The sequence below is a fragment of the Heliangelus exortis genome, chromosome 1 (genome assembly GCF_036169615.1).
Source record: "Heliangelus exortis chromosome 1, bHelExo1.hap1, whole genome shotgun sequence".
Taxonomy (NCBI): Eukaryota; Metazoa; Chordata; class Aves; order Apodiformes; family Trochilidae; genus Heliangelus; species Heliangelus exortis.
The window spans coordinates 3,439,243-3,458,695 of record NC_092422.1 but is presented as its reverse complement, the minus strand read 5'-3'; the positions used below and the strand labels follow the sequence as shown (position 1 = coordinate 3,458,695).

The following is a 19,453-nucleotide window of genomic DNA, read 5'->3' as shown; positions in this document are numbered from 1 at the left end:
ATGCTGCCAAACAACCCTCTGCCCAGTGCTCCTTTGTGTTCATAATCTCCCTGGATGCCTGTGAAGTGCTTGGTGAGGGAGCTCAGAAGCAGAGCATTCCTGAAGGAGCTGGGTGTATTCACAGGCAACCTGATATTGCCCACCTGAGATCTTATCTGAGGGCTTCTGTTCACTTAGTGAGGCACCAGGAGCTTGGCTGATGACACAGGAGAGACATGGTGACAACACAGCATGATCCCAACTTTTTCAGAGAGCAAAAGAGAGCTGTGGGAATCCCTTTGGCACCACGGCTTGGGAACAAGGGGCAAAGCTCAATGGATAAAATGCACATTCCCTGAATGAACCAATCAGCCAGACATTCTTTGCTAGCTGCACTTCATGGGTGAAATTCAGGTTGCTTGGATTTAAATATCCACCAGGGTACCACAACCCTGGAGATGGAGATGCTCTGAGCTGGAGGAGGTTGGGCTGTAGACCTCCAAGCTGAACTTTCCCTCCAATCCAAACTCTTCTACAAACACCTCACCCACCAGATACCTATGTTTGTACACCTGAAAGGCCATCTTGGCTCTCTTGATATCCATGGGTGCTTAGTATGCATGGGGGCACCACCTCAAGTATGAATTTGGGCTACTGACTTTTTCTAGTTTATCATTATCAATGGCTGTGGCTCCCTGAGGAGAGCTTCAAGGAGTCACTCAGTCCATCTAATGTGTCAATAATTTTCTGGTCAATTTTTTTCTTTAAACAGACAACACAGGGGAATTAGGCAGCATGCACAACAAATAAGTGAGTGAGAGATTAATCTGGGGGTCTCTATTCTCCTCCAAGCTTTGGGGAGCTACAGGGGCCCTTTCAACAGTCATGGGATTGAACTTTGTGTCCAAAAGAAGAGATGGATCTCTCCCAGCACTGGGGGCAGGGAGCTGTCAGCCATGAGAAGAACCTATGTAATAGGGTGCTGTGTTCTCCATCACTGCCCAGCTCTAATCCAAGAGCCATCCTATCAAAAGGCACTGAACATCAAGCAGAATGGGCAGACCTGATAGATAAAATCCTGGATATGGTCTGTTAGCTCATGCAATCTGGGAAGCCTGACTGTTCTGCAATCCCCTCTGACTTGAAAATCCAGTAGTCCCTAGAGGTTTTTAAAAATTAGATTGCCAGCTGGCTTTGAAAAGGCCTTCAGAGGCACAGCAGGCACTTACCTGAGTATCTGAAAACCGTAGGATTTGGGGGCAACACCACATTTTCCATGGGATAGGCTGTTTGAGAACATTAGATAGCAGCAAACACACTCACTTCTGCCCCAAGAATGGGTACTGGACCCACAACACATGGATCAAACCAGCAGAGAGAGACCTGACTGCTGAGTCCTGTCCTGCTGGCGAGGTGGCCTGCATGATGCTGTCACATCACAGAGATGTCCCTCTGGCTGACTCCCTCTAAAACCCTCAGTTTCTGACTGTTTTGTTGGGCTGGCAAGACTGCATTGGGTCCACTGGGCATGATGTGACTGAGCTGACCTAAGGAAGGACACTGCTGTCCCCAAATATCATCTCTCAGGATCCCAGGCAACCCAGAGCTAACAAGCCAAAAACATAAGATGGGGAAGGTACCTCAGAGCTGTTCTAGGAGCTGCTCACTTCATTTTTCCCAATTCATGCATGAACCTCCCCATCCTTTTTTCACCCCTTGCACCTCCAGCAATTCTTGTGACCCTTGGGTTAATGGTTCAGGGGGGGAAGGGCCACATCCAACATGCCCAAGGCTTTTGCTTTAGGATGCAGCACGCATGTGAGCTGGGCTGCACTGCTTACTGTGTGTGCAGTGTCAATTCATGGCTCCAAAACTTCTCCAGGGCTTAAACAGGAAAAAACTCCTCCAGGGTTTACACAGGGAGGTGCCACAGACTTTGCTCATTACCTGACTCATGGGGTCTTCCCTTGGGGCAGCCATCAACTCTGCCATGTTTCCTTTCCAGTGCAGAATCACAGAATGGTTTGGGCTGAATGGGACCATTCAGAACCATCTAGTTCAACCCCCAAAGTCCTCCAGCACTTGGGTCCAAGTGAAAGGAGGAACCCTGATGTTTCAGGGTTCCCTACGTGGGTTCCCCAGAGCTAAGGAGAGCAGGGAGGGGGTGGAGTGGAGAGGAAGAAGTGGAGAAGGACACTCACATAGATGAGGTGCTCCCGGTAGCGGATCAGGAGGTTCCTGAGGATTCCTGCCTCATTCAGGTCTCCCAGGCGGATCATGTCCTCCACTCCATGGATGGAGGTGGGATGCATGGGTTTGATGTGGCTGGCATTCTGTGGGGAAATCCAGTGCTCCTGGGAAGAGAGAGAGGAGAGAGGAACTCACGTCACATGAGTGGGATCATCACAGAATGTCAGGTTGGAAGGGACCATGGGGATCATCCCGAGATGGGATGGGATGGGATGGGAGACAGAAATGGCCCATCCCAGACAGAAAAACCAGATGGAAGAACATACACTGGAGAGCACTAACACACAGCTTCCACTCCAGGGGCATGGCAGTGACTGATGGAATGATTCTTAGGAGAAGAAGGAAAACATCTGAATTACTGGAGCAGGAAGAGGCATAAGATAAAACCCATTCTGGCAGGAGAACCATCCAGAGCAGCAGGGGCATTCGGGACATCAGGAGTGGTTTTAGCAGATTTGTTCTCCACTCAACTATGTTTTCACATCACTGGTTAACTCTCTTCCACAAAAAACCTTTCCAGCAGAGAAAAGATGATTTGAAAGAGGAGAGAGTGATGCACAGGGGTGGAAAAATCATACTTTTATTGGTAGTGTCATTTAGACTCATCACCTCTAAAGGGCTTCAAAAGCCATTACAATTTGGACAAAAGGACCCTGCTGAGCAAAATCTCCCTCTGCCATCCTTGAAGCAGGTGAGAGCATTCACAGTTATCTCAGGCTGGAAAAAAATAATTTATAGAGGACAGAGAATCTCCTCTGGTCACCCTCTGGTTGTGATAGAGATATTCCTCTAAAATAGCTATCACTGGACAGAATCAGAGGTGGAATGTTGAAGGAGAAGCAGTGTTTGTGCATGTCTTATATTAGGAGGAGGTCAGGAAGGACTGGATAACAGCAGAGGAACAGCAGGTCGTGATAGGGTTGACCAAAGCACTGTATAATTGTGCTTTTGGACCTTTTGTTCTCATTGTTCTCATGAAGCTTCTCAACCTTTCACACCCAGTACAGCCACAAAAGCAGGGATACACCATCACCTTGTCCTTACAAATGGAAAACTGTAGGGCAGTTGATTACCAAGGACACAGGAGAAGTCCATGACAAAGTCAATCATCATGGCCTTATGATTTCTGGTCTAGCCAGGCCATAGAGCTGAAGAAAGGTCACCACATCCCTTTGTACCTACATTGCCTTCATCATCCACCACCTGGATCTGTCCGGAGTCACAGAGTTTCACCACCGCTCCAATGGGGACATCGAATTCCCGCCCGGTTTTCAGGTCCATCCACACATAATCCCCCTGCAAGCAAAGAGATAACAGTTATACCCATAGCTACAGAAGCTTCAGCAGCTCACCTTGTGGATCCCAGACATTGGTAGATGTCAAATTGCTTCCTTTGCAAACTACAAACCATCCCTTTTCAGCAAGTGTCCTGGTTTGGGCCAGGATAAAGGTGATTTTCTGTCTTGTGCTTTTGCTTTCAGCTCAGTCTCTTGTAAGCAGCTGCACTGCTGAAATGAACAGCAAGTTTCTCAGGCAGTGGCTGCTGCTGGGACTGATAACACTTGATGTTTATAGTTACAGCCAGAGCCTGGGGTGCAGAACCAGGGACACCGCTCAGCTCTGAGGAACATTTTGTCCTCCAGAAGGTGTAAAGAGGTCCCACCTGCAGCCCTCCTTTGGGGAGGAAGGGACAAGAGAGATGCCAGAATTGACCAAACAGAGGATTCCATCCCATACACCTTATCCTCAGGATAAATTCGAGGGATCACGAGGGTCAAGCCAGCTTCCAGCTTTCTGTTTCCTGCCCTTCCTGCCTTTCCTGCTTCCCCTTCTTCCCCTCTCCCTGTTTGCTTGGGCATCCTGGGAGGATCCCATCCATTCCTCTGCCTGTGCTCCTGATCCATCCCAGCCTGAATCTGTGTGTTCCTGCCTCCAGCTCCCAACTGCTGCTGACTCCAGGATTCCAGCCTGGACTTTCCCAGGGCTGCCCTGCAGCCTCGGTGGTGACGTGAGAGTTATTGGGGGGAAGGAGGGAAGGAACGTGGGATCAATTTTCCTGTCTATTTGTATAGATTTAGTAATTTTTCCTATTTATAATTCCTGTTTCATTAAAGCTGTGTAGTTTAGTTCCCAACCCATCAGTCTCTCTCCCTTATTCTCTCTCCTTTCTTTATCAGGGAGGAGAGAGAGATGAATAGACAGCAGCTGTTATTTGGTTTAATTGCCAGGACAGTGTTAAACCCTTACAACAAGGAAAGGCCATAGGAGCAGGGATGTTCTTCTCCATCAGAGCATTCCCACCCACTGCCTCTCCAGAGCTCCTGAGTGGTTGTTGGTGACAGTCTCCACCCGGCAAACAGGTTCCAGAGCAGTGACACAGGCAGAAAAACCCACCCAGGTAGAGGTTTCCTTATGTACAAGGTACAAGCCAAGAAGCTCATTGGTAGAAGATGGGTTTGAGCTCTGGAAAGCTTTGTCTGGAGTCTTGTGGCACATTTTTTCCTTGCAGATAATCAATATTATTGCTCTACTACCTTGGAGGCTGGTGAAAAGGGGATGACTTGAAAAGGGGATGACTAAAGAAGGGTTTTAAAGCATATTTACAGAGATAAATAAATAACTAAATATACATACATATATATATATATATATAAAATTCCTTAGGAGGTCCCCTAGCTACAGCTATTTGTAGCTGGGCTGTTTGCATTTAATACTTCTCTGGATTTTATCTACTGTGAGCTTGTCCAGTTGCTTCCTGACAACTGGGCTAAGTTTTAGCAGCCCTAATCACAGAGGAAGAGTTTAGCTACAGACAGCATGACAAGCTGTGTCCTTCTGAATGCTTCAAACTTTCCACCTCGTTTATCTGAGACCTCTGTGTTTTTTATTTTGGAAGACACAGCAAGGAGTTGTCTCCTATCCACTCACTCCATGGCACTGGTGATCCTACAGACCTTGGCCAGGGACTATCTGCTCATCAGCTCTGTGGATATTAAATTACAGGAAATGCAAAAAGGCTTTTGAGGAAACTTTTCTCCTCAACACAAAAGCAAACCCCAAAATAATTCCAAACTCAACTCCCAAGCAGGACTTTTTGGAACCAAGCAGAATTATGTCCTACTCTGATTCCCAATGTGAAGAAGTGCTAAAACTGGGAGTCACCTACTGAAATGATTCTCATCCATATTTGCACCAAACAAGTAAATTTACTTTTACGTGCAGCTGAGTTTAATGTTGTAAAGTGGTAGCCCTACCTAATGCCAAGTTCCTGGGGGCCAGCTCCACTTGTACCCATCAAGCCCGCTGCAAATTCACTATCTACCTCCTGAAGCCCTGAAAAACTGCTGGGAGAAGGGAAAGTGGAAAATTGGATTGATCACTCTGCATGTGCTCTGATGGAAACCCTTTCCTGAGCATCCATAACCAACCATTCCTGGGACAGAGTATTTATAGATCCAGTTTGACCCAATGGGCTGATGAAAAACTTTCAGATCCACTCTGGGTGGTGGGAAATGGAGACATCCAGCAGGATAAAACTTGCTGAAACATTCAGCAGTGAAGTCACTGCTCAGCAGGATGCCCATGGGACAAAGCTGTGAGTGCCATGGGGGGGTAAAGCTGTACCCAAGAACACACATGTGGGGAAACACCACACATGAGGAGTCCCCAGACCTTTTCTGGTAGATTCCAGCCTTGGCAGCTGCTTGCTAGGTTTCAACTAGGATATCAGCAAAGTTATCCTGCTTACACAGACCCAAAGATTCAGATTTTAGTCTGGGTTTTTTTTTTCCTCAGAGGACTGTACTACAGCACTGTTGTAAGCATCTGTTAATGTTGAAGAAAGGCTGAGAGGGTTGGGGTTGTTCAGCATGGAGAAGAAAAGGCTCCAGGGAGACCTTAGAGAACCTTCCAGTGCCTGAAGTGGCTCCAGGAAAGCTGGAGAGGGACTTTTCATAAGGGAATAAAGTGATGGGACAAGGGGGGATGGTTTCAAGCTGAAAGAGGGGAGATTGAGATGAGGAAGAAATTATTTCTGTTGAACAGGAGCTGAGCCCCTATCCCAGGGTGCCCAAGGAAGCTGTGGCTGCCCCATCCCTGGCAGTGTCTCAGCCCAGGTTGGATGGGGCTTGGAGCAACCTGGGCTGTGGGAGGGGTCCCTGCCCACGGCAGGAGGGTTGGGACCAGATGATCTTCAAGGTCCCTTCCAACTCAAACCAGTCTGGGATTCTACAATCTTTAGCAAGTTCATAAAAAATATGACAGTCAGATCTTTTCTCTTATTAACTGCCTTACCTTGACAACTCATAACTCATGGAAAAAGGAAAACAAACCCAACTACCCAACTAATGAATACAGTAAGTCAGGCACAGATGTATTATAAATCCACTTATATTAATATTTTTTTCTTAGCTCCTTTCATCCAAGCCTCCCAGAGGCATTTCAAAGTGCTCAGCTCTGCTATCTTCTCTGCAGAGCTGGGCAAATTTATGCACAGGGTGGGTAACTTGATCAAGGTGTCAGCAAGGAAAGAGCCAGGTTGCTCAGTCCCTGCTCACCAGAAAGCCCTCCTGAAAACTCAGGGGATGCATAAAAATTGCTCCTAGCCAAGAAAATAAGAATTTTAATGTTGGTTGTTTTTTTTTTTTTTCTTCTGTGTTTTCTTTATTTTAATTTATTATTATTTTTTTTAATCCCTACTTTTGAACAGCCAGCTTCATATGTTCTGTTACCCCAAAGCTGAGATAAAAAGCCAGTCTGCTCTCCTTGAGGTGAACTGATACTGTGCTGCCTGATGCACAGGGCTCTGCTCCCCCTCAAAATGCTCTCTGTGAACACATTAAAGTGCAGTTCCTAATAGTGGTGAAAAAAAAGCAAGTGTTAAGGGATGGGCTAAGCTGATAAGCTCAGAAAAGTCTTGGGGGGGGGGTTGTTTAAACCTAGCATTGCTTATTAAGACTTCTGACTTATTTCCTTCCCTGATTTTAATCGATTTGATATAAACCCCATGGATGTCAATTCCGCTCCTTCCGCTGATGCAGTCACCTTCAGATCAGCCCAAAAAGCAGCAGAGATATTGGGGATTTCAGGGCAAATCAGGGTGATTCATGCATTTACCAGCTTTGTGGACTGGCTTATAAATTGCATAACCTGTCCCATGGCCCAGCCTGATGGAGTTTTATTTTCCAACACACACGACAGTGCTGGAGAAGTGAGAACAGCACCAGTCACTATACAGCATCAACAAGGTCCAACTCTTCCTCCTCAGTGCAACCACTGGGTGCTAAATTCCTTCCAAATGGCCTGGGAAGACCCTTAGGACCTGACAAGCAAAGATTCAAGAGCAGGAAATGCCAGGATAGGTGCACACAAAGATCCTGATCTTTGGAAGGAGATTCCAAACGCAAAGGGCAAGAAGATTGCACCATGGGGGAGCTGCAGTGCTTAGGGTGGGGAGACAAAGACTTAAGATGAAGGTGAGAGGAGCTGGGACAAGCAGGATGAGGATCCTATCAAACAAGGAGACTGATTTCAAAGCAGCCTGGAGGTCCCCAGAGCTGAGGAACCCCAATCTTACCGCTAAAATGGTTGTGGGCTTCAGGGCTTGGTTGACATTGCGGAGCAGTGTCCATCTGCCCTGCTCTTTCTCCTGATCATCCACCACCTCAGGGCATGGCTGCACAAAAACAACTTTCTTCTTCTTCAGCATCTCCAAAACCTTGCTGTGGTGCTTGTCCCTCACTCTGCCTCCTCCATGTATCCCACCACAGAATGTCAGAAAGCTGTGGCTGGTTTACTTTAGGCCTCCAGCATGACCATGCCTGCTGCTTGCAGGAGACCCCCTGATTCACACTATGGCTCTTGGTCAAGATGATCTCCTAGAAGAACAATTCCCATGCATCAGCCATGGTTCTTCCACTGGCCAGCCAGTATCCTTGCTCCAGAAAACTGGTGCTGCAGGAGGCTGAAAACAAACTGAACTATTTTGCTTCTCTTCACTTTGATTCTTCCAGTCGCTCCAGTAAGGGGTGATGCTTGGTGGGAGACCTGAAGGACACTCCAACCACCCAGATGACTGCAGGATTAACAGGAAACCTCTTCATTTCCCTGGGACTTCTCTTTGTTACCTTCTTTTCTTAGTGAAAGAAGTGTCTGCCAGCTTGAGGACTTTCAGCACAGAACACACTCGGTGCTTATTAATCCCCCAATGCAGTTCAGTCCCCATGCAACACATGGCATTTAATTAACTTAATACCTTTACATACCAAATTAACCAAAGCACAGTGGGAATTCAAAACCAGAGGCCATCTGCATTTTCTTTAAACTGATCACCTTGAGTAGATCCATAGCAACTGAATTTTAAATAATTGAGTGGAAGGTGTCCAGAGCAGCATGGCCTCTGTTCCTATAGATGAGAGGAGCACCCAGGCTGTGAATGACACCAAAAAAAGCATGGCCAGAAGGTCCAGGGAAGGGATTCTCCCCTTCTACTCCACTCTGGTGAGACCCCCCCCTGCAGTCCTGGGTCCAGTTCTGGGGTCCTCAGCACAAGAAGGCCATGGAGCTGCTGGAGTGATTCTAGAGGTGCCCCCAAAGATGCTCAGAGGGCTGGAGCTCTGGAGCCAGGCTGAGAGAGTTGTTCAGCATGACCTGAACACACAGTGCTGTAAATGCATTTTTGCTCCTAGCAAGTACAAGATAAATGGCCAAGGAAAGGTAATAATCCAGGAGAGGCTGAAGGTGGGAGGAAGGACTGAATAAATGGCCAGAAAGGGATGTACAGGATGGGCTCCTTGCACTTGGGCTGAGTCCTACAGATGCTCTTTGCTCAGCAGCTTTCCCCACTGCCACACCAGGGGCACTGGAGCTGTCTCTGTGTGCAGGGGAGGCAGCAGATGAGAGGAAAAGAATCCAGTTGTATTTATCTCCCTTTGCATTGGAGCAGACATTGGGATCATCACTCAGCTCCACCCTGTAACCACATTTCTGATGCTGAGCAGCTCCAGGTGCTGCCAAAAAGCCAATGAAGGAGCTTTGGAAGGGGAGTTGGAGTAGATGATCTCTAAAAGTCCCTTCCCACCCCTACCATTCTGTGATTGATTCTGTGATTCTGTGATTCAGAGGAGTGGAACGATTGGCCTGAGGTGATCCTTGGAGCAAAGCAGGGATGGAAACCCAGAGAGCTTGAGCCCTGTCCCTGCAGTCCCATTACATGAGTGTGTGTGTTTGTTCCCCCAGGCTGAGGCTGCTGCAGCTCTGTTTGTTCCACATATTTCCATTGCATCCTTTTTGCATTGCTCCTGCCCTCATTTTGCAGGGCTCTCTCTCCGGATGGCCCCATGGCTGCTTCCTGGGAATGGGATGGAAAGGGGGAAGGGATGACCCAGCTTGGAAAAATCAACCTCCCTGCTGTCTGCATCAAGGGGCAGAGCAGCAGCAGCACAAAGCCTCCTCCCAGCACCCTTTTGCTACGGGAAGGTGCTGTGCTGCTGTGCTTCAGGTGGGAAAGAAAATGACCACCCCTAGGACAGCAAGGGGAGGGAAAAGGGTGGAGGAAAACAAACCTTCAGCTGGCTGGCAGCCTGTCAGCAATGCCATCTGGATTAGATTACAGCTCCCCTGGGGTAACATTAGACTTTTCACTGCAGAGATGGAAGCATGAGCCCAAAGAGCCATGCTGGACCCCGGGCTCATCATTTCCTGCACCTCTGCACAGCTTTGAGCAAGGTCCTGCTGTGACACACTCTGTGCACACACATAGTAAGGGGCAAATTCTTATTCTAGGGGAACTGATGTAAGCCAGGCAATAAAAAAATTATGTTCCTGCTGCTGCTGAGACCTGGGCTCCCATTAAGTGCTGCTCTGCTGGTGAGGACCTCACTGCTGGAGAAAAAAAAAGGAAATGCCACCTGCAGGATGCATCCTCCCAGCAGGTGAAGCACTTAAATTAATGAGTGCTTGGTTTTATAGGCTGAGAGAGTTGGGGTTGTTCAACATGCAGAAAAAAAAAGCTCTGGAGATACCTTATAGTGGCCTTCCAGTACCTGAAGAGGCTCCAAGAAAGCTGGGGAGGGACTTTTTGACAAGGACATGGAGTGACATGAAAAGGGGGAACAGTTTCAGGCTGAAAGAGGGGGGATTTGAATTAGATCTTAGGAAGAAAATCTTTGCTGTGAGGGTGGTGAGACACTGAAACAGGTTCCCCAGAGAAGCTGAGGCTTCCCTGCAAGTATTGATGGCCAGGTTGGATGGAGCTTGGAGAAACCTGATCCAGTGGGACGTGTCCCTGCCCAAGGCAGGGGAGTTGGAACTGGATGATCTTTAGGGTCCTTTCCAGCCCAAGCCAGACTGTAATTCTCTGATTTCTTTACCCCAGCCTGGTTTTCAGGCCCAAAGAAAATGCATCAGACATTGCCAGGGCTGAGGAGGTGTTCCTGAACCTGGTATTTTGTAGCTCTCACTGAAAAGCTGAGTTATTCAGTAAAACAGGTCAGGTAGGACTCAACTAACCCAGTGCACATGTCCACCCCTGAGTGAGACATCCAGATCTTTGCTAGATGATCATTGTATGTCTCTTCCAACTGAAATATTCTATTCTATTCTATTCTATTCTATTCTATTCTATTCTATTCTATTCTATTCTATTCTATTCTATTCTATTCTATTCTATGCTATGCTATGCTATGCTATTCTATTCTATGCTATTCTATTTCTATTTCTATTTCTATTTCTATTTCTATTTCTATTTCTATTTCTATTTCTATTCTGTTTCTTTTCTATTCCATTCCATTCCACAGAAAGAAAGAGCCACCTCTATGGTCACATCTGCATACAGCAGGTAATTAAATTAGGTCTGATGATAGTGACCTAAAGGGGTGTGTGAAGAGGGCAGTTTGGAGCTAGAAACCTACATTACAGGTGTTCCAAGCCAGCTAAGGTGGCTCCTACCCTTAGCTTTGATGCTGAAGGGCCCTGAAGGCTGATGTTCAGGTGAGTTTGTGAAGCATGTGGAGAACTGCTGGATGTCAGAGGTTATCTGTGGTTCTCCCCTGATTACTCCTTGCAGCACTAAACTTTTTGTCTAAAATAGGAAAGATGATGCCCTGCAGAATGGGTGTCGATGGGCCAAATGTGATCTGTGGGCCATAGCTCTGACATCTGATGTAAAACAGTCTGTTTATGCAGCTTTTGATTGGTTTTGTTTGTTTGTTTTTTGCTTATTTGCTTTGCTTTTTATTTTTTGTTGGGTTGTTTTTTTGTCTGGTGGGTTTTTTTGTTTGTTGGATTTTTTTGTTGTTCTTTTTTTATAGTTTGTTTCTTTTATTTATTTTTTTTTTAACAGGCACAATCACATACTCAAGTCACTGGAGATTCTCTGAAGTACAAAATCCTCAGTGCACACAGACACAAGTGCAAACACAGGCATTCCCCCAGCTCCAGATTTCAATGTCACTTGGAGAGCAAACTGAAACCTCCCTGTGTGAGCCCATCACAGGGTATTACACCAGCACAGCCTTCCAACTGCTGCCTGAATCCTTTGGGCAGTATAAAAGTCCCTGCTCTAATAAAACCAGGCATTGCCTCAAGGTATCACCTATCTGATTCAGCTCAGCTCTCCATGATGTGGGTGAACCCTGCTCAGTTTAGTGCAGATGCTCTTGGATCCTCAGTGGTGCAGCCCAGGGGAGAATTAGGATTGCTCTTCTTGATTACAGAATCACAGCACTGTCCCAGCTGGAAAAGACCTCTAAGAACATCACATCCAACTGTCAGATTCCCCTCTAATAAAATACAAATATCAATGTCTGCATCACCCACTAGAGCATGTCCTCAGCTACATGGCTTTTAAAGACCTCCAGGGATGGTGATTCCACCACCTCCCTGGGCAGCCCATTCCACCTCCTGACCAGTCTTTCAGTAAAGAAATTCTTCCTGATATGGGGTCTAAACCTCCCCTGGTGCAACTTCAGGCCATTTCCTCTGGTCCTGTCGTTGGTCACTTGAGAGAAGAGCCCAGCACCCACCTCCCTACAACCTCTTTGCAGGGAGCTGTAGAGAGCAATGAGGTCTCCTCTCAGCCTCCTCTTCTCCAAACTGAACATTCCCAATTCCCTCAACCTCTTTTTACAGGACTTGTTCTCCAGACTCTTCACCAACTTGGTTTCCCTTCTCTGAACTTGTTCCATGTCCTTCTTGTAGTGAGGGGCCCAGAACTGAACCCAGCACTCGAGGTGTGGGCTCCCCAGTGCTGACTCCAGGGCCACCATCACTGCCCTTCTGCTGGCCACACCATTCCTGATACAAGCCAGGATGCTGGTGGCCTTCTTGGCCACCTGAGGCAGTGGTGTTGCTTTTAGGAATGCAGCTTCTCCCCACCATAGAAGAGATGATGGTGAGCAAAATCAGACTTGATTTTACTCTCCATGTAACCTGCACTGGAGGAGTTAGAAGTTATTAATTCTTCTTGTGAGGAGATACTGGTGCCACAGGAAGATGTAAGGGAATGGTCAGGACCATGAACATTTCAATACCAAAGCTCAGGCAAAGGAGATGCTCATGTTTTAAGCAACACTTAAAGCACTCACCCAGCCAGACTCAAAGTCTGGATTGTAGTGAGGGCTCCAGCACTGAACACAGCACTGGAGGTGTGGGCTCCCCAGTGCCAAATACAGGAGCATCCCTTTTTCAGCTGCACAGTTGCTACCAACATCAGGAAGAAGTGGAAAAGGAAGAAAAAGCTGGAACAAGCTTGTGCAAGAAACACACGTGCTGGTGCTGGGCAGCCCTAATCATTTTCCTGTTTCATAAATAAGCAAGATTCTCTTCCCAATTTCTTGTAGTGCCTCAGGCAGCATCTGCCAGCCAAGGTGATGTGCTGAATGAAAAGGCTTTTGGAAGCACAGGAAGAGATGCAAGAGGAATTGTTAAATAATTCAGGAATCAATGCAACTCTCACTCCTCTAACTTTGATACTGACGAGAGGATAAAAAACCAAACAACCCACAAACGTGGCATCCATCCCAACCTTTTCTCTTTTATTGCTGAGGGCTAGTCAAAGACTCTGGGGGCAAAAAAATGATGGGTATAATCAGGTTTCCAATATAATATAATCAGGTTTTATCCATATATGATGGTTATAATCAGGATGGAATCCAATGTGGTGCCACGAGGCTCAGCTCCCAGTGCTGCCTGACCTCATCCCTGGCTTTTGGCAAGGAGCTTGTTGTTGATTGTTTGGGACCTCACAGCTCAGGATTGGGCTTTAAGCATGGAGACAAACAGGGAGATAGAAGATTTAATCCCTGACTCCTACAGCATTACCCTCATGGGCTGGGTGGAGAATCCATCTATCCCTTGACGTTGCAAGAAGATTAGGCTGGCCCTGGCCCTCACCCACCCCAAAGCTGTGTATCAGGTCTGACACACACACACAAAAAAGCTGATGGTCACTGCATGGGATGTGATTAAAAACAAAAATAAATCTGCTAAGATGCAGAAGTGGAATGGAAAATGAAGACTGAGCCCTTTATCCCCATGGCTGAGTCCTGTCCTACATGAAAAAGGAAAAAATCTGAAGGAAGACAGCAGAGAAATAATCAGATGTAACAAATCTGGAGAGGGGAAAAAATAAAAAGCAGGAGGAAGCCCTTTATGGTGGGAGAAGTAATTTAGTACTGTCAGGCCAAGACATAATCCTTCAGGTTCGAGGAGCAGAGGTTGCACTGGGTTGCACTGCCCTAACCCTAACCCTAACCCTAACCCTAACCCTAACCCTAACCCTAATCCATCCCCCAGACAGCACCTCAGAGCTCCCCAGCTGGCAAGAGGAGGCACAATGGACACTGCTTGCCCTGAGCCACTCAGAAGCAAAGATCTCAGCATCCTGATGTAGCTGGAGATGTCCCTGCTCACTGCAGGGGGGTTGGACCAGATGAGCTTTAAAAGCCTCTTCCAGCCTGAACCATTCTGTGATTTGGGGTGTTTTTCTTTAAATGCATATTGCTCTGTCTGTCAAGCTTTAGGAAGATGTAATTAAAGGGATGCCTTCTCCTTCTCTGACCACAGCTTGAGAGGGATGATGGTCCCAGGAGGTCCCTATGGCTGGACAACACAGCTCAAGTGGGTGCTCCCATCCCTGTCTTTGATGAACCTACCCAGGGAGTTCACCCAAAACCAACATTCTCATGAGTTTTTGCCAAGTGTTTTGCTGGTTTAGCCCCTGAGGTTGCCTCATTAGGCAACCAGCAAAGCCCCAGTGAAGAAGGAGCAGGAAGATGCAGCTGAAAGCTGGGGGAGAGGAGATGCTGGTACCTGCTGTGGCATCACTGAGCAGCACTGATTGAGGCTCTGCCTCACTCACAGATGAGTTTTTACACTCTGGGTGAAGGCAGAGAGCTCTTTGATTTGATTCATGAAAGAAGAGTCCCAGCTCATGAGCTGGACTGATTTGCAGAGCTATGCAACAGATATCAGGTAATTTCCACCCAACGTTTTGCTGCCTCTGAGGCACAGAGCCCCTTTGAGATCACAGCCATACACAGCAAGGGCACAGTTTGAATTCCAATCTGCAGTACTGATGAAGGAAAAAAAAAAAAAAAAAAAAAGAAAATAATACACAGACATGTAAATTGGAAGCAATTTTTTTCACCCTGGCTCAGCAAGGCTCCTCAAAACAGCCTAACAGCAACTATATGAATTCAGTTGTTTTACCTGATTTTATTCCTGAGGGAACAAAGCAGGATTTTCCCACCATCTGCAAGAAAAACAGCTTTCACTTTTCATATTGCAGTCTCTCAAATCCCCTTCCAGAGTTTCAGCTGGTGGAGGCAGCTTCATCTTTTGTACTCTGGGAAGATCTTCTTCCATTTCTTCTCTTCAGGCTCCTCCCTGCCTCTTGGCAACCTCCCTGAGGTTGCAATTCATAGAATCATAGAATCATGGAATGGTTTGGGTTGGAAGGGACCTTAAAGATCACCTATTTCCATCCCCCACTGCCAATACACCAGGTTGCTCAATTTTTTCCTGTGCACCAAATAGCTGTGGGACTACTGGAATCTGCAGAGTTCCTCCTGCATAGCCAGAAAAGGAGATGCAGTGCATAGAAGTGCTTAATCCTAGTAAAAAAATGTATTCTTTTCCCACACAGGAGCAATGTATACTCATGTAAAAGCAGTTTTCCCAGCAGAAACCTGTCTGTGCATTAGCCAAAGGGGCACTGATCTGTCTAGACATTTTCTGTCCTTTAAAATATCACATCTCATCTTTAGTAATATTGAATGTAAGGAGAGTAATGCTGATTTTCCTTTGCTGCCACACCAGATCTGAGCAGTGTTGCCCTTCTGCCCTTCTGCCTTCAGTGGGGGTTGTCTTGGTTACTAAGGAGAATGAAGGGGTCTATAAGAAGGTTACTTTGCAGCTCAGTCAACAGCATCTGGAGAGAATTTGTGATCTGGCTCCTTAAGGGTGAAGTGGACTGCTCCAGGGATGGGTTTGAAAAGCCAGTTCCTGCCAGGATTGAATAGCAGGAGAAAGCAGAATGGAAAACAAAACAAAAATGATGCTAACAATGCTTGTGAGGAAATCCCAAACATCTTGATACCCTTTTTTGTTCCTTAGGTGCCAGCCACAAGGATGCAGAGATGCTGCCATACAAGTAGTGCCTGTCCAAAGGGAGAAAAGATACCCCTAGATGTCAAAAAAATCTGAACATGAACCACCTAGACTTTTTTTTGTCATCAGGATCAGATGGAAAAAAGAACTCTATGAAAACCCAGAAAAATCATCCACGTTTCATTGCTTGCTTCATGGGTTTCCAGACCCCAGGCTTGGCCCTGTGCAGGACCACCCTTGAAATCCAGACCTGGGTGGTAATTACAGCCACTTGCCTGGATTCTTCAAGCCCCTCTGCCTACTGTGTTGGCAAACCTTCCCAAATTTCTGGTGCTGGGATCTTCTGAGGAAGAAGATGGACTTGCTGCAGAGCTGTGCCAGAGCCTCCTGGCAGCACAATACCAGCCCCATCTGCTGTAACTCTCTGGAACTACCAATCTGATGGCTTCTCCACAGCTTTTAATTCAACTTTCATGCTACCAGAACCCTAAGAAGAATGAGGAATGACAGAGTGTGAATTTTAATCCCAAATTTCATACCCTCACAGCTGGACTGGGGAAGGTGTGAAATTCTGGAAGGCTCTGGAAGAAGATAAGGACCCAAGAGGTCAAACCACGTTAATTAAGGGTCTGGAGGAACCAAATCTGCCAGGACAAACCCTAACTGAGAGATTGCAAACAGAGAAAGAGACTGGAATTTTTAGGTTGGCACAAAATGATAGAGATAGGGATGGTCATCACTATTCAAGCCTGAAGTTGTTAGACCCAAGATGGTTGGATCCTTGGTGGATCAGGACACGTGGTGATGTGCACTGTGGATGCTTTCCAGCTGCTGCCTTGGGACAGTTTTTCAGCAAATGTTTGCAGCTCTTTGGGCACAGACTGAAGAGACTCAGATTTCAGAGACCAATCAGAACCAGACCCTGAACATCATCCTTTATGAATACACCAGCACAGAAACCTGCTTCCCAATCCAGGTCCCATCAAATAATCAGCAGCCATGAAAAAAAAAAAAAAAAGGAAGCAGCAGCCACAGCTTGAAAACTGTGGACCTACTGTGGACAGCTTGAAAATTGGACCTATTTCTTACATGAGATTTTTGAGGAATGGCAGCTGCTAAGATTGCCAGTGGGATTATGGACATCCCAAATTCTAGTAGCTAGAAGAATAAAGCCCAAAAGAAATAAACTCTGCATGCTTTTGGGACAGCAACCAATTCCTGTGGGTTTGAAACTCCTTATTTTCCTCAGGGGTATTTTATTCCATGGCCATTCTGCACACTCTGCCTAGGGGGATGTGGCCTCCAGAGAGGTTTTGTCTTATATTTTATCTGCTTTATGATAAAAATGGTTACATTACAAATGAATGCTGTTAAATGCTACTCCTGGAACTAAACTTTTGGGTTTCTTGTGGGTTTGCAAGGGGCCTGGCATGGCAGAAATCCTGGTCCAGCACCAGGACCATCGTGTTGGTGCTCATGTGAAAACCTAAATTGTGTAAAAGTAAAGTGATAAATTGAATTATAGTAGTGAAGAATGTGCATCAATTTTATACTTGTTTTGAGGAACTCAATAATTGCCACGTAGCCTTGACTTTGAGACTGCAGGAGTAGAATCATACCATATGTATTAATTCTGTGGCTGTTTCTGTGAGGGAGGGAGAGGCTGACAGAGTGGAAATATGGTTAATGCCCCCATTGCATTTTGCTGGGTGCAAATGCTGTTTAACTTCAAGCATCTAGTTAATGAGAAAGGGCTGCCTGTCTGCCCCTTGCACTGAATCTGGCAATTTGATGGGGTTAAAGGGCAGTAAAATGCCTTTACAAAGTGATTTGCAGATAATGAAAACGCCGCGTGTGACCTTAAGAGTCGTTTGCCAGCGATGGTGCTGGCAATAAAACGTCTGGCTGGGTGGTAGGAGATGCACATAAATTGCTCCTGGTGCACTCACACTGGCTGCACAAAAGGTTTCTGAGTTGTAAAGTGCAAATCACTGCTGAGGCTCTGCCCCTGGGAGGTTTTTTCCCCCAATCTGGAAAATAAGCAGCGTTTTGGCTGCGTCTTCTTCAGCCAAGCTCTCATTCCCCTGGGTCCTGCTGAAGGGACTCTGGGGAAAGGATGGAGAGCATTTGCCTATGGAATCACAGAGGCATGAAATCATTTTGGTTGGAAAATATCTTTAAGACAAAGGGAAAACTTGACAAAAGTTGGAAACTTGAAGAGGGGTGTTTTACGCTAGGCATTAGGAAAAAAATCTTTCCTCTGAGGATGGTGAGACACTGGGACAGGTTGCCCAGGGATGCTGTAGTTTTCCCATCCCTGGAAGTGTTGAAGGCTCTGAGCAACCTGGGTTGTGGGAGATGTCCCTGCCCATGCAGGGAGGTTGGAACTGGATGATCTTTAAGGTCTCTTCCAACACATTCTATAGTTCTGTGATGATTCTATGAGTAAGTCCAACTGCTCCTTGGTGGAAGTCAGTGGAATTGCCTAAGCAGGACATGAAAATGGGTGTTCAAGGTTAAGGAACACTAAAAGACCATCTAGGGTACCTAGGGTGGAGTGGACATGTCTGTAGAGATATTAATTTAAAATATTCTTCCAGTCCAAAAATAAGGGGGCACCGACCCAAGTCAGCAGGGAGTAGGTGCAACAAAAAGCAATGGAGGTGGGAAGGACACCTGGAGAAGTAAGGACACTGGATAAATGCTTGGAAGGGATATGCCTTAGGAAGTAATGCAAATATTAAATCAAATAAATCAAATCAGGCTTGGGAAATGCCCAAGCTGAAAGCTTACAGGTGAAGGCCAGGAAATTAGCTGAAGAATGGGGAAATAATGGGAGGAAATGACACTGTATGCTTCCTCATCCCTTGGTGTTCACCAACAGTCAGTTTGGATACAGAATATTAGAAGGGGCAGACCTGGGTTTGAAGAAATATGGTCATCTTGTCTGTGTTCCCAACTTCAGAACACAGTAACTTGGTTCAAGCTTCTATAATAATCTCTGTTTAGGAATGGAAGCTTTCATCACTTACAGCTGGTGAACTTTTTCTCCTTTCACACAATTGCCTAATGAAGGATGAAATCCTCATGAACTTTTAAGACTGACCTTTCCCCAGTGAGAGAAATCAGCTGCATTCCTCTGCCCGTGTCACCTCCCTTGTGCAGATACCAGCACGGGAGATTTGGGAAGGAGAGACTGATCCAATGCATCATGAAAAAGTCAATTCTCATATCACAGACTCACAGACTGGTTTAGGTTGGAAGGGACCTTAAGACCATCTCTTTGCAACCCCCCTGCCATGCCCAGGGACCCCTCCCACAGCCCAGGTTGCTCCAAGCCCCATCCAACCTGGGCTGAGACACTGCCAGGGATGGGGCAGCCACAGTTTCCTTGGGCAACCTGGGCCAGGGGCTCAGCACCCTCACACAAAAGAATTTCTTCTTAATGTCCGGTTGAAATCTTCCCTCTTTCAGTTTGAAACCATTCCCCCTCATCCCATCACTCCATACCCTTCTAAAAAGTCCCTCTCCAGCTTTCCTGGAGCCCCTTCAGGCACTGGAAGATGCTCTAAGGTCTCTCTGGATCCTTCTCTTCTCCAGGCTGAACACCCCCAAC

At 46.6% G+C, this 19,453-nt stretch overlaps 1 protein-coding gene across 1 annotated transcript in view; it reads right to left on the bottom strand.

The window, feature by feature from the left end:
• Positions 1-19,453, bottom strand: part of MYO7A (myosin VIIA) — a 115,039-nt gene that overhangs the window by 63,101 nt on the left and 32,485 nt on the right. The window contains exons 3-4 of the mRNA XM_071766289.1: positions 3,412-3,525; positions 2,181-2,333 (exon numbers count right to left, since the gene is read on the bottom strand). Coding sequence (XP_071622390.1) covers positions 2,181-2,333; positions 3,412-3,525 — 267 coding nt within the window. The remainder of the gene's footprint in view (positions 1-2,180; positions 2,334-3,411; positions 3,526-19,453) is intronic.